This window comes from Sycon ciliatum, chromosome 6 (assembly GCF_964019385.1).
Source record: "Sycon ciliatum chromosome 6, ocSycCili1.1, whole genome shotgun sequence".
Classification (NCBI taxonomy): Eukaryota; Metazoa; Porifera; class Calcarea; order Leucosolenida; family Sycettidae; genus Sycon; species Sycon ciliatum.
Window position 1 is genome coordinate 18411284 of NC_088648.1, and position 15301 is coordinate 18426584.

The window sequence follows — 15301 nt, forward strand, 5'->3', positions numbered from 1 at the left end:
CGGTGGTGAAAGTTGTCCAGCAGATCCAAGTCGTGCCGAAGCGGAGCCCATGACTCAGCACCGTAGAGTAAAACCGACAGAACACAGGCTGTGTACAAATGACGCTTTGTTGCCACCGTCAAGCTGGTATCCCAGAACACTGGTAGGAGGCAGCCAAACGCCTTTGCCGCATTGGCAATCCGTCGCTGGATGTCAGGTGAGGATCGGGTGTCTGGCGTGATGAGGGAGCCCAAGTACACAAACGATTCAACATACGAAATGCTGTCGCCACCCATGTCCATCGGCATCCTGTCCTCCGGGGAAATACCAACACCAACTACCATGAATTGTGTTTTCGACGAACTGACGGACAAACCAAACGAGGATGCAACACGATGAAAAATCTGAAGCGACTGCTCAGCCTCAGCCCGACTCATTGACAACAAAACGGCATCATCTGCAAATTCAAAGTCGTGGAGTTGCACTTGAAGGGTACCCTTAGCACGGGAGTAAAGCTGACCATTGATGTTGTAGGACAGTGATATACCAGAATCAGTGCTAGCCTGACGCATCGCATCTCTCCAGCACATCATAACAACACCAAAGAAGAGATTGAACAAAACCGGAGCCATGGTGCATCCCTGGCGCAAACCATTTTCAACAGGAAACGAGCCACTGACTTCAGCACCAACACGCACCTCTGCTTCCATGCCGCAATGGAACTGCAGGATTAGCTCTGTGAGTTCCTCAGGTACGCCCAGTTTGAGGAGGCATGCAGCGAGAGCAGGGCGCGGCACGGAATCATACGCTTTTCGTAAATCCACGAAAACGAGGTAGCCCTTCTGTTGATGCTCATAAAACTTCTCTACTAGTTGGCGTATACAAAAAGTTCCATCCGTGCAGGATCGTCCACGGCGAAAACCGCACTGCGATTCCGGCAGCACCTTCTCAGCAAGCCTCTGAAGACGGGATTGCAGGACACGGCCCACCAGTTTCCCTACAACATCAAGCAGCGATATTCCCCTCCAGTTATCAAACCTGGAAAGGTCTCCCTTCTTCGGAATTGGTACAAGGACTGCGTTACGCCACTCAGCAGGTACAGTGCCACTAGTCCAGATTGAGTTCAACAGGTCGATGAGATAGGGGCATATGGTGCCGAACGCAGCTTTAAGCAACTCAGCAACAATTCCGGAACCTCCAGCCGCTTTGCCGTTAGCCATGTGCCGCAATGCCACAACAAGTTCCAAGCAAGTGGTTGCAGTCAAAGACTCACGTCGATCTGTGTGCATTCAAAATGGCCCGCGGCCATGCTCGGGCTGCAGTGCGTGCCGCGAAGCGAAAGTGGCTGCAGTCACAGGCAGACCTGGCTCAGCATGGGCGTTTCAGTGGGCAGAAAGTTTGGTCAGCAATCTCAGCCATGAAGAAGTGCTACGACGGTCTGCAGCCTGTTCCATGTCGCAGCATGCGGAAGAGTGATGGGAGTGTGTGCAGCTCTCTTGATGAGGAACGCGATTGCTGGCAACACCATTTTCAATGTTTGCTGAACGTACCAAGTTCATTCAACCCTGCAATATTTGACTCAATCACGCAGCGTGACATCGATCGCTCATTGTGGCAACCGTCACCAACATCGGCGGAACTTGTTGTGGCATTGCGGCACACACACACACACACACACACACTACTACTACTACTACTACTATGTACAGCTACCCTATCGGGCCACGCCGCTCCCAGAAGCGGGAGACAACGACAAGAAGAGAGAAGAGAAGAGAGAGAAATCGCAAAGTCAACACACACACACACACACACACACACACGCACACACACAATAATTGAATTCAGGAAACAGCCATAATTATAACTTTTTTTCCGCTTGCCGGGGAAAGTTTCACTTACTTGTACTATAGCACAGACGGCAATTTTCAATTTTGCCCAGCTGGGTATAAACTGCGTTCTACCATCCTTGCGACGGCTGACTATGGCCACAAGAGTCGGATGCATCGTCTCAATCCATCCAGATCCTCCTGTTCCCATGACGTATGTCAGGTAATTGTTTACACACGACCTATCGTTGAAGCTGGGAAGTCGCATGTTGCGGTCTTTGCAAAATGTACGTGCCTCCGAGTAGGTCAGTCCTACTTTGCTGGGGATGTAGTGGATAGTAGTTCTTCTAGGAAAACCATAGCGCTCCACTGGACATTGATGGCCTGCCATCAACATATAGTCACACATACATGTACATGTATACATATTATTTATTCAAAAAATCTCCATGGAAACAACAATTTCATCAGAGCTATAAAAAGTATGAATATCCCAGACACCACCATGCGACATGACAACTTTTTTGAAGAGGTTTAGGTGTTCTGATTTCCAGTATCATTTTTCTAGATCCAATCCAAAAACACACTCAAACAATCTGGATGAGATAACGAATGCAGGTACACAGCTGGCTACTACATAATACCACAATCATCTCCTTCATTGCCTTACTACCTGCCTAACTCCTCACCCTCTGCCTCATCATCCTCACCATCCGCCTCAACATCCTCACTGCTGTTCATCCCCTTGTCTACCGTCACACCGCAATCAATCCCCTCGTCTACATAGTGCATTTCAGTGATCACAGATTTTATGTGGTATAGATGCTGGCCTAACGGATGTTTGAAACCAGAGGTCTGGACTTTTGAAACGCACTGTAGTTTGTACATTAGGTGCGAGTATTACAGTCAAGGATACCCAGGAAGCACGAGTTTCGAAGTCCGAGAACAAATTCTGAAAGAAAAATATTCCACTGAAATATGGAATGGCAACGTTCGTTCGTGTAGCCTAGCCCTTACGTGCTTTGACTTTGAAGCCTCGCACACGTGGTACTTGCACGATCTGCATGGATCTTGTCATGCGCGCGCGGCGCATTTGAGTCGTCACCGATGTGTGACATGTCGACAGGCCACGTAGACTGTAGATATAGACTTGGGACAGTAGCAGACCGCGCAAGCCCGGAACGGATGACGGAGGGAGTGGTGATTTGAGTAGTGAGGGAGCAGGTGGGCTGAGTGATCATGGTATTGATCGTGAGTGTGTGTGTGTGTGTGTATGGGAGTCGGGAGCGGGTGCATACGTTTCTCGGTAGTAAATCTTCAGTACACAGGTCTCTAGTCCAGATTGTTACAGTGCAGTCTTTAAAAAAAAAGAGTCCAAAAATATAGTCTTATTACCCTAATATTGCTGTTCTTTGGTTTATTGTGACAAGGTTGTTGCCATGTCTATCAAGTGATGTGTTTTGTCACCCGTTTTCTTTATTCTCACATTGTTGTTGCTGATACGCATATGCAACGCTCAGTTCTCATACCCATTGATTTTACTCTATTCTCCTTTCTCAGTGATTGGTAAAGCGGCCACGAGACCGCTTGGGGAGTGTCGGGAGGATGTGTAAAGCCGTCATGGGTAAATGGGATGAGGAAGAAATCCTGGACTTACTGCAACGTTTGCGGTACTCGCACACAACATAAACGCTAGCTGTTGGAGGCAAAACATTCCCATTAGAAGCTTTCAGTACACCATGGGCATCTTTACCATATCCACCGTAGACAAGTGTATTGCTCATGCCCGTTACTCGTAGATGATGCGACACACATCCGAAAATCTCGCTCTCAGGACTGGCCACGTGGGCAAATCTGTAGTCAAAGTGTTGATCTCCAAAGATTCTTTGATTATATTCGCACACTCTTTCCGCTGCCGCGGCAGTGGACTGCTGAAGTGGAAATGCGCTGATTTCTGAACAGGTTGGTTTGCACTCCGTAGGTTCTGTAGAAGATACACACACACAAAGCCACATACAATGGCACACAAACACATGTCGTCATGAACATAAACGAAAAATTCATAATCATTCTATGCTGAATAGCTTCGGACTTCAAAAAGCCCAAGCGAGATGAGCGAATTAGTGCAGGCTTCTATACGTCTTTCAACATGATTTGTAGGTTTGTGTTCTCTTTAAAAAAAAAAAAAACGAGATGGGCTTTAATACCAGAAACTACGGTAATGCGTGGGAAAGGTTCCAATTTGTGCTACGAACTACATGTACATACACGTGAGGTGCGCGAAATCATGTCTGGGTACTTACTATAAGAGACAGTGGTGAACTCGCACACTACCAGGTACAGAGCGCCCTGGTCAAACCAATTACCCGTACTCTTAACATATTCTCCAGTTGCTAGCCTCCCCGACGTCCAGAACAATTCACGGTCTGGTATTCCAATTTCGTTGAAGTGCTGCTTGACGCATGCTATTCGATTCTCGTGAGACGAAACGAGTTTGCTTCCGTATTGCGGATCTCTCCTCTGACAAATCTCAACAGCCTTAGCGGGAAGAGCATACGTTTCTGGCAATGCACTGACACTGAAACCGACGCCTGGACATTGGGTACGTTCTGGGACTAGCGATATAGCATATCGGAGAGAACAGAGCACAGCATGTGAAATAGGACAGAGAAATAGGAAAGAGGACAACAATTACATACTGTTAGGCCCATGAGTCATATAATTCATTAGTTCATGCATTATTCATTTGGCCTGGGTAGCTACTTGTGCGTCCATGTTTGCCATAGCGACCCAGGCCCTATATATTGTGTTGCTGCTCTCTCAACTCTCTCTCTTCAATAAGCTCTCTTCAATAATCTCCCTCTTCAATAATCACCATGTAGTCGTTTCGTTCGTCTTGGTCTCTTGTCCCGTTTCTAATAAATGTCGTTCCACCAACCTACTTGTTCCCGTTGTCAGTCTCTTATTCGGACTCAACACATACGTAAAATTTGGCTCTGCTTGTCTTTTGGATATTTTCAATATTTTTGGAAATGAAGTGCATTTTCTTGTTTGATTCAAGCAGGTTTGGTGTGTGGATAAAGGAATGGAGCAGAATTCAAGGAAGTGCCTGCCATAAGGTTTGTACGGTTCTTCCAATTTCACTGATTTTCGAGCAAAATCTGCCAATTTTTTTCGGCGATTCTCAAAGAAATTATCCAAAATCGGCGAAAAGCTTAGCGATTTTTCGATAAGTCTCATTATAGGCGAATATTTCGGCCGGCCGAATTGGGGATTTTGCTAGTAACGATCTTCCTAATGGCTAATGTTTGTTTGACAGGAGGTTTTTATTTTATTTATTTTTTATACGAAAGTCGGCTATATTCCCGAATATGTGCGAGAAGTGGTGGCGGGGTGGGGCTCCTCTGCCGACCTTAAAGATCTCGGCGTCTACGCAGACAAAGCGGCGCCATAATGCAGTAAAATCATGAGGAGGGGAGGAGGAGGGGAAATGAATAATAGTGAGGAACGAGGACAATGGGTAGATGGTCTCGAGAGAAGCAGAGTGAAAGATAACAGCACATTGTGGTAAGGAGGGAGGGAGGGTGCTAGTGAGGCGCTGGTCTGAACCGTTTCATAGGGCATTAGTGGCTGCTTGCCAGTTCAGGTGCTCCTCACCTGATGTCATCGCTGTAACGGAGGCAAAGTTCGCAACCGCAAAGGTCACTGACAGTGAGGTCTGTCTGTCCGGATACGCTCCCACAATCCGACATGACAGAAACGCTCATGGAGGCGGAGTTGCCATTTGGGTGAAATCAAACATGGCCTTCCAGCACCTGGACCGGTTCAGCACGGAACATCACGAAGTTATTAACAGCTAGCCGGTCCAAGATTGTTATCTGTGCACTTTACCGATCAGGCTCCACAGCCGGGACAGACACTGAGCTGATCGAATACCTTGATACCCACCAAGAAAGGCTAGATGAGGGCCACAGCCACGGTAACTGTTATCCTCGCAGGATCCTCGCTTCATCCAGCCGCACAATCCCTATAAGGAGTACACCTTTTCTACAAGTCCCCTCCCTATACACAGTCCAGGAGTCCAGTTTATCCAGTCATGCCTGTGTGTAGTGCCCGAAAGAGAACAAACACCTTTTCAGTTTGCCTCGTGGCAGCGCATTCTTTTCTTCACTTCAGCCATGGCTGCCAGTTCTGCTGTGTAGTTGCTGGCAGTAATCTGTCTCGAGGTAACCAAGGAGGAAAAGGAGACGTTCAAAATCCAATCTGGAAAGCGTCTTGTGGTTCTCTGAAGACGTTTCGTCAGTGTGCGGGGTGAAAGCAGAAATTGGAGAATGAGAACAGTTCACCACAGTTCAAATCTGACGAGTGAGGCACCTTGACAATCTCTTTCGTTCGACGCCACAAGGATACCCTGTTTGACTGGCCATGGCTGCCAGTTCTGCTGTGCAGTTGCTGACAGTAAACTGTCTTGAGGTAACCAAGGAGGAATAGGGAGACGTTCAAAATCAGATCTGGAAAAGGTCTTGTGGTTCTCTGAAGACGTTTCAGCAGTGCGCGGGATGACAGCTGGAACCCCCTACTTCATCATTAACTATTACATCTAGCCACAAGCATCTTGGCATTGTATTCGATTCTTCTCTATCTTGGTCCGCCCACACTGACCACGTTTTTTTCCGTGTTTCACGTACTGTAGGCATCATGACGTCCCATTTCTCTCACTTACCCTACAACTTACCAGTTGTAGGGTATGTTTTTATAAATCTTACATTCTTCCACTCTTTCTTTATGGATACCCTGCTTGGTCTACCATTACGAAGTCCCAACTGGAGAGGTTGGAAATTCTCAATCGCCGTATCCTCCGCATGATATTTAGAACTGGCCGCTACATTTCTAACTCGGACTGGTACAAAATTGCAACCTGTGCCCCCTGCAGAGTTATCTCGATGTTATGATGTGCTGTCTTGTGCACGCAATTTACCTTGGCATATTCCCCCCGCACCTACAGCAACTTAATTGGTTTATTTCGAACTCCCCCACACGTAGTAAAGTCCGTCTCCCCCGAGCTACCACATCTCTGTTTGTATCTTCCCCCTTTTTCAGCTCTTATACTAAATGGCTGGCGTTGCCCCTTCATGTCCGTCCGGCGAAGTCGCTTCCCTCGTTTCGCAATCTTGCAAAGCAGCATTTCAACATTCCCATTCAATAGTCGATATACCTGTTTAGTCTCGGTCGTCTCACGTCGGCTGTACTGCTCCCTTTCCTCTGTTATTTACCATGGTATTGGTGCACCACCACACTTCTTATACTTTTTCTCTATGCCATGGCTGGCAAACGCCCCCCCCCCCCTCCTCATCTATATTGGCACTGATTCATCTTTAGCCACTGGAAGGTGTAATAATAATAATAATAAAGAGGAGAACGAGAAAAGTTCAGCACAGTTCCAATGTGACGAGTCAGATACACTGACACTCTCTTTCGTTCCACGCCACAAGGATACCATGTTAGACTGGACAAGAGCTGCCTGCACCACCGTGTCAAAAGGCTGTCCAAGTATATGGCAGGACGATGACTGAGGTAAGGAAATTTTCACTCGTTCCATTCTTCTGCTGTTCTGTCGTTATGCTTGAATTTTGTTCCATTTTCAAGCGTGTTTGTTTGATGTTTCTTGAATGAATGCCCGAAACTTAAAGTAATCAACGACTTTGTTATAGTTATGTTATAGTTCTCAAGGACTGCAATTGCAAGGAATTTGTGTCGTCTTGCCCGATGGACGAACTAATTCTCTACGCTCTCGCCACGCCACACAACAAAAGACTAGGAAAATAGTTGTTTCTCGATACCGAGAGAGAGATTTTCTGTATTGAACTTCAAGTGCCGATGAGAGAACTGACAACTAACAACTGACAACTAACAAAACAAACAAAACACTGTGTGACCCCGCGTCTGCGTCAAGTGCTGCGACTTGACGCTGCGTCCAGCTTCAAACTTGCCGTAGTGTGACCGAGGCCTTGACACTACGGCAAAAATGCTGCGTCAGCGTCAGAATCATGAGCTTTTTGAACTGATGCAACGCGGGAAGTTTGAGCGTCAGACGCTGCTGCTACGCTGCTGCGTCTGACGTGGGGAAATCGGCTGCGTTGCCGCTGGAGGGAGTGACGCTTGGCGGAAAAACAGTGTCTTTCAAGTAAAATCAGTTTCAAGACAGTTGCTTGAGTTGAGCAGTCATTCCACATTCGGCTCTCCAAGGTTTGTTTTGTTCCCTTTTTTTTCGAGATGAGTCCGTGGACTTACGAGGCCGAGGCTGCTCTGCTCCGAACCTGGCGGAAGAGTGAGGCGTTTTCTGAGAAGAAAATGATGTTGAGAAAGGACCAGTTGTTTGAGTGGGTCATCGGCCAACTGGAGCCTGTTGACTTGTGAGTGTTGTGTTGTCGTCCAGAGCCCCAAAAAGGACAACCAGTATGAAGTCGGAGAAACACAGGTGCGATGCGGACTTTTCTTGCCTGATCCATGACACTATAACTGAAAAAGGCTTCAAATTCGGAAAGAAACAACAACGATCGTGCACGCGTGGACCTTTCGTCTTCTTGGAATCAAAAATCAATGAAAAATTTGAAAACTTTGTCTGACAATTTTCTAGCTGCCTGATGCTATGACTTTGCAGAGGGTGTGTCGTGGCTGCATGACGTCATGGCACAGCTCCCCCCGAAAGTCAGTTTTCAATCTGAAATATTTCAAGAACGCTTTGTCGGAAACACGTAGGACTGACACCATTCGACTCATCGCCCCAAACTCTACGGACAAATTTTTCACCGGACTTCCCGTTTAGGATTAGACCATCCCACTGGCTTCATGTGCTATAGAAATACAATCCGCTATAATACAATCCGCTGTAATTCAATCCGCTGTTATACAATCCGCTGTAATACAATCCGCTGTAATACAATCTGCTGTAATACAATCCGCTATAATACAATCCGCTATAATACAATCCGCTGTAATACAATCCGCTGTAATACAATCCGCTGTAATACAATCCGCTGTAATACAATCCGCTGTAATACAATCCGCTATAATACAATCCGCTGTAATACAATCCGCTGTAATACAATCCGCTGTAATACAATCCGCTGTAATACAATCCGCTGTAATACAATCCGCTATAATACAATCCGCTGTAATACAATCCGCTGTAATACAACCCGCTGTAATACAATCCGCTGTAATACAATCCGCTGTAATACAATCCGCTATAATACAATCCGCTATAATACAATCCGCTGTAATACAATCCGCTGTAATACAATCCGCTCCGCATAATCACTTCGTTGAGCCCTCACACACACTGATCTTCATACTCTTCCATTCTAGCGTTTTTGTTTAGATTGATGAAACTTACATATTGCGACTGGATTTGACTCGGTCATCTTGCCTCGGCCGTGGTTGTTGTGAGCCGCAAGTCGAAATGTATAGGTGCCTGGGTCCATTATGTTCGACACGTCAATCGCATGATCTGTGTAACTTGCCCAACTTGTGGCAGTTGGGAATAGTGAGAACAACGGCGCCCAGCGCTTGTGCTGCTGTTTTCTGTACTGCAATACAATCTCAGATAGGTTTCCAGTGCCAACATCTAGACCATTCCAGCTAAGACGGATTGTGCTGTTTGCAAACACCTTCGCTGCGAAACTCCTAGCAATACCAGGCTCTGAAAAGAACACAATGCAAACACAAAATAGTCACATCCATGTACATGTACAGTGAAAACCTGTGACTAACGACCACCCCGGCTTGGGGCCAGAGAAAGCGGTCTTTAGTGGCAGGTGGTCCTTAGTTAGAGGTTTACACCGCACACCCGCTACATGAATGTGAGACTGTCCGTGCCTGGCAAAGTGATCTATAGTACCAGGTTGGTCGCTAGTCACGGTGGTCTTTAGTTACAGGTCTGAAGGATATGATGCGTTGACAATACATGCAGTGCTGTAAAACCGGAACGCTTAACGACCAAAAAGTTGACCGTTTCTATAATTTTGGCATGGTAACATGCAGAAAGCTTAACGATGGCTCCCTGGCCACCCATCTGTATGCGCATCTTTACACAGACATGTCAAACCGGGTTCGCGATAACGTTTCTTCAAATAACGAAAAAATTGGAATGGGTTTGCTCCCACACTGGAGCTCGCGCTATTCCGCCGACTTGACTTGACACTTGAGTGACGAAAAAAGATGGTCGATAAAACGTTAGACTTTGTGACTCATTTCCGGTTTTACAGTACATGAAAGAAGCTGTTTATTGCATTATGTTTAACAACCCAACCGGTTACCTTTTCATTTTTTGTCTTGTGTGTGTATGAAGCCATTCTCTCGGAAGGAAATGTTCCTTTGGGGCAGCGCAACCTTGAAGAGCATCTTCGAAAGCACCATTCTTACTCAGAACCAAGTAAAACAGCTGGAGGGCATCAGTAGTGGAAAACCGGATGGCCATCTGCCAAACCTGCTGCTCGTGAAATTTAAGCGGTTCCTGCAAGGAAATGCTTGTTGTTTGAAGTGACAAGTACTATAAATTTGTTCCATCTCCCCCAGGTGCGCACCCTCCCCGCTCCAGTGATGCAAAATGCATAGTTAAAATTTCCAGTGGCTTCTGTTGTTCTTTTCCTCCAAACAACATTTTGAAAATCGGCTTTGTTTGAATGCAAAGAAGAGGAAATCATCAAATCCTGAAAACACTGGACATAGCTATACACAAGACAATTCACTCCACCCCGGCCTGTATGTTGATCCCGGGACATGTGGTCAGGGGAGCACACAGCACCTCACCAGCACAGCTAATGTAGCTCAGATGCACCCATTGTTTTACTTTTGCTTGGCGTTCGCGTTGTTGCCCCTCTTTCTGCAACTTAGCTATGTGTAATGCGCTAAAACATCATCAAAATATGATCAAGATGGATCAGCAGCAGCATTCGGCCTTGAAGAGATTATCTCGAATAAAGCACCAGAACACAGCTGCGCTCTACGAATGACCATGCATGATATGTTGAGGTCTGCCGGAGAGTGCAGTTCTGGTATGGTGGCTCATGTAAAGATGATAGCAGCAACGTCCACAACAAGAATAGAGTCCCGATTTGGGCTTACTTCCGAAGGATGTGGGTTCTTCAGTTGGTGGCGTTGTGGTGCCCGGGAAGGTGGTCGGGGCTCTAGTTGTTGGCATGGCTGTCGTAGTCGGTCGGGGTGTGGTGGTAGGAACAGTAGTGGTTGGTGGTATTGTGGCTGAACACACACACACACACACAGAAAAAGAAACTGTTAACAAGAACATCATGGTGCAGAGCAATCTTATAATAACAACAAGTAGGACAGATGGATGTTTCGCATACCTTTAGAATATGATGGACTGGCGCCATACTTGTCCTGAGTTGTCCATACACACATACCATATTTTCTGGAGTATAAGCCACCCCTGATTTTTGCCACGAAAGACAGATATCTACCTCTTTTTTTAACATTGTTAATTTGACAACCGTAGTATAAACCACACCGGTTTTTTTGGCTGAATTAGTGACGTTTAAAGTGCGGCTTACACTCCTCAAAATATAGCAGTTCGGACGACACGAGTCACAGATGTATATGATCCGCGCAATCTCTGAGAATTCCAGATTGCCTCCCAAATCTGCAGATTTCGCAGGCAGTTCAGCGCAATCTGAGAATTTACGCAATCTGAGAATTCCCAGATTGCGCAGACCAGGCACGGTGGAACCGTGTACCTGAGCTTCTGCGAGACTTCTGGGAGCACAACCAAGTATGTGGGGTACAAAATTCCAGTGTGTGGTCGGTGTAATCTCTGTATTTCTCTCAAACCTGAACATCACAGCGAATTCATGTCGGGCGCAGTCTGCGAGTGCAATCTGTGGATTTCGTTGAAAAATCATGAAGAGCACAGCGAATCCATGTGGGGGATTTCTGTGGATTTCATTGGAAATCATGGAGAGCACAGCGAATCCGTGTGGGACGCAACCTGAGCCCGAGTTCCCTGAAAAACAACGAGGAGCATAGAGGATCCGTGGGGGACACAATCTGTGCGCAATCTGTGAATTTCTTTGGAAAACCATGAAGAGCACAGCGAATCCGATTTCAGTGAAATCGGGCCACAGATTGCCGCCACACAGATTCACTTTGGTCTTCATGATTTTCAACGAAACTCAAAGATTGCACCCGCAGACTGCGCTCCACATGAATTCGCTGTGCCCTTCAGGTTTTGAGAGAAATCCACAGATTGCAAGGGGGGGGGGGGGACGCATGTGAATTGTGCACCACACGTACTTGGGTACCGCTTGTGCTCCCAGACGTCTCGCAGAGGGTCATGCATGCTGATTTACCGTGCCTGGTCTCATACCGCAAATATGTTCGTGTCACCGCAGATTGCCTGTGCAATCTGCAGATTGCGCAAATTCTCAGATTGTGCAAATTCTCAGATTGTGTGGAACATATACATGATACATGATACATGATACATGTAATGATGTAATACATGTAACTCTGCTTCTGTGAGTCTTCAATGCGCTACCGGACCAGAGAAAATGTCTCGGGAGTCAAATGCTTGCAGGATCATGCACGTAGAAATGCATGTGCACACACGGTGCAAAAGTCGGTTCACAAGCACTTTGCGCGCAGCTTTCCCAATACAGCATTAGTAGTCCTAGCAGCATATTCTATACTCACTTGGCATGGTTGTTGGCGGTGGTGCAACCTTGTCGCAGATGTAATGAGCTGAACTAGTACACTCCACATCGTTCCAGCTGGCTGAGTTGGAAAAATCGTTTGAGATAACAAACTCTATGCAGCCCTCTTTGCCACCAGCATTATTAGGCTCACCACAGTTGTAGTTGGTGAAGACAACTGGCTCAGTTCTGTTAACCCAAGTGAATGGATCGGTTTGTTTGGCCTGCCGGTGAAGGCCAATCCAGAAGCGTTCGCCAGTGAAGTCGGACCAGTTGCCGATCATGTAGTCCACAACAAAGTTGTTCTTGGCTTGCGTGTTGATGACGCCAAGCCGGGCGTTAAATACACCGCACTTGCCCTGCGCGGTGGGGAAGTCCACCTTGTCCTGGGAGAAATAATAGCAGCGGTTACGGAACCATACCCAGCCTGGATCGCAATTGCCTTGGGTGTAAATGGGAATATTGCCTGTGCATAAGAAAGAAAGAAAAGAGTAGATCACCTACAATAAGAGGCAAATATGCTCTTAATCAAGGAGAGGAGTTAGTTATGCATTCCATGGGTCGCTGTAGCGTTGCTTCAGATATATTGAACACTTTGCTGATGAGGATGTTCAATCACAGCCACAGTCGCACAGAATGCCCAGCAGCACCATGCACTGACATGGAGGATGTTCAATCACAGCCACAGTCGCACGGGATGCCCAGCAGCACCATGCACTGACATTGAGGATGTTCAATCACAGCCATAGTCGCACGGGATGCCCAGCAGCACCATGCACTGACATTGAGGATGTTCAATTACAGCCACAGTCGCACGGGATGCCCAGCAGCACCATGCACTGACATTGAGGATGTTCAATCACAGCCACAGTCGCACGGGATGCCCAGCAGCACCATGCACTGACATTGAAAAAACATTCACGGTTACCATTGATATTGACAGTTAAAACAGAACAGTAATTGATGGATCTACGAAAGGCAGCGCAGGATCGACGTCGATGGAGGGTGGTGGCATAAGGAGAATGACACTTGGCGCAGCATAATCACAAAGAATGAATAGAAGAGTCGTTAGGGTTGTTCACAAATATCGATATTTTTTTAGAGAAGATATTCATTCGTTTGGGGGGGGGGGGGGGAATAGGGGATTTGGTCCCTGTTTGCCTGGTTCTTTTGAAAAAAATATCAATCTCTTACTTTTGTCGAGCACTGTGCAAACATGCAGTTGATGACCTACACAAAGTGAAAGTCAATCCCAAGAATACCGCCATGGCAAGGTTGAGAGACTGTGGCAATGTAAACCGAGGTGCATGGTGAATTCGGAGTTCCCGTTGGTCACATTTCGCAAGGACATAACACTTCGTTAAAAACTATTGATACCCTGCATAAATGTGTGCATGTTCATTTTGAGTGGGGACGGAGGGGGTCCGGGGAAATATGAGCAAATATCGTCTTGAAAAGAATATCGATATTTACGGATGGCCGCTACAAAATGTATACCTAAGTATTGGAAGGTAACAGAAGTGTAACACTTGAGCATTGGAAGGTAACAGAAGTGTAACACTTGCGTATTGGAAGGTAAAAGAAGTGTACCACTTGAGCATTGGTAGGTAACAGAAGTGTAACACTTGAGTATTGGAAGGGAACAGAAGTGTAACACTTGAGCATTGGAAGGTAACAGAAGTGTAACACTTGAGTATTGGAAGGTAACAGAAGTGTAACACTTGAGCATTGGAAGGTAACAGAAGTGTAACACTTGAGCATTGGAAGGTAACAGAAGTGTAACGCTTGAGCATTGGAAGGTAACAGAAGTGTAACACTTGCCCACAAACTATTTTACGTGCATGCAATGATTGTACACCAAGTCAGTACGTGAAGCTGTGACATTATTATTATTATTTTCACTAGGGAGGTTTCCCTCCACAGAATTACGTATGAAAGCAACGTACTTCGAAGTAGGAACTGCACGTCATTTCATACGTAAAAATCAGCGCTGCAGGGTTTCGCTCTACGTGATTTCTCCACGACTGCTAAGCATGCCTTGTTGCTTTGGAGACGGGTTGGCTGCATGCGCCCGCCGCATGCACCACAAACCGAAACCGCGTTCTCCATTTTGTTTTCCACGCGGTGTGTATCTTGTGTTTCGCGCGGCTTGAATGTTGCCATCGATAAATCCGGAGAGTGCGAAAAATATTTCAAAAAGTCCTACGTAGGACCCAAAGTAGGAAACGGCTTTCCTACGGAAATCAGTAGAGAGATTTACGTATGAAAGTTGCCCTCGATCCCGGGGCATATCACATACGGATTTTCATACGTTATTACGTAGAGCGAAACCTCCCTTTTATTAGAGAGGTTCCGCAGAACGTAATTACGTTAGTAAAAAACGTAGTCGATCTATGGAAAGTCTTACGTAAACTGCATGCGCATCTGGGTTCCGCCATACGGAGTTTTCAAATCATGTAGCTGCCCTTGGCAACTCCGAACGCGGCAGTGTACGACCAGATCGAGAGAGAGAGTCATAAATTTGTACCCCAATCCACTTACTGACCAGCTATGTTATCAGAGCCCTATCTACGAACTCCCGTAGACAACTTTTCGTAAGTGGAGTGCAAACTCGCGAATTCACGGGTTTTTCTCGCTCAACTTTACGTAGTGCGGTACCTCTCTATTAATCCATTGAGGACTACCCAAAACAACCCGAGGGAAACTTTGTGAGGCTGGTGTGGGTGTGTTAAACCCATCAGCTGCTGGAGTCGTTGAGCGCTTGGGTGTGATGATGCGGATTGTCGT

At 46.5% G+C, this 15301-nt stretch overlaps 1 protein-coding gene across 1 annotated transcript in view; it reads right to left on the reverse strand.

Annotated features, from left to right (window-relative positions):
- Nucleotides 1-15301, reverse strand: part of LOC135819554 (uncharacterized) — a 29004-nt gene that overhangs the window by 4587 nt on the left and 9116 nt on the right. The window contains exons 4-9 of the mRNA XM_065332783.1: nucleotides 12516-12980; nucleotides 10932-11066; nucleotides 9202-9507; nucleotides 4109-4420; nucleotides 3463-3789; nucleotides 1879-2189 (exon numbers count right to left, since the gene is read on the reverse strand). Coding sequence (XP_065188855.1) covers nucleotides 1879-2189; nucleotides 3463-3789; nucleotides 4109-4420; nucleotides 9202-9507; nucleotides 10932-11066; nucleotides 12516-12980 — 1856 coding nt within the window. The remainder of the gene's footprint in view (nucleotides 1-1878; nucleotides 2190-3462; nucleotides 3790-4108; nucleotides 4421-9201; nucleotides 9508-10931; nucleotides 11067-12515; nucleotides 12981-15301) is intronic.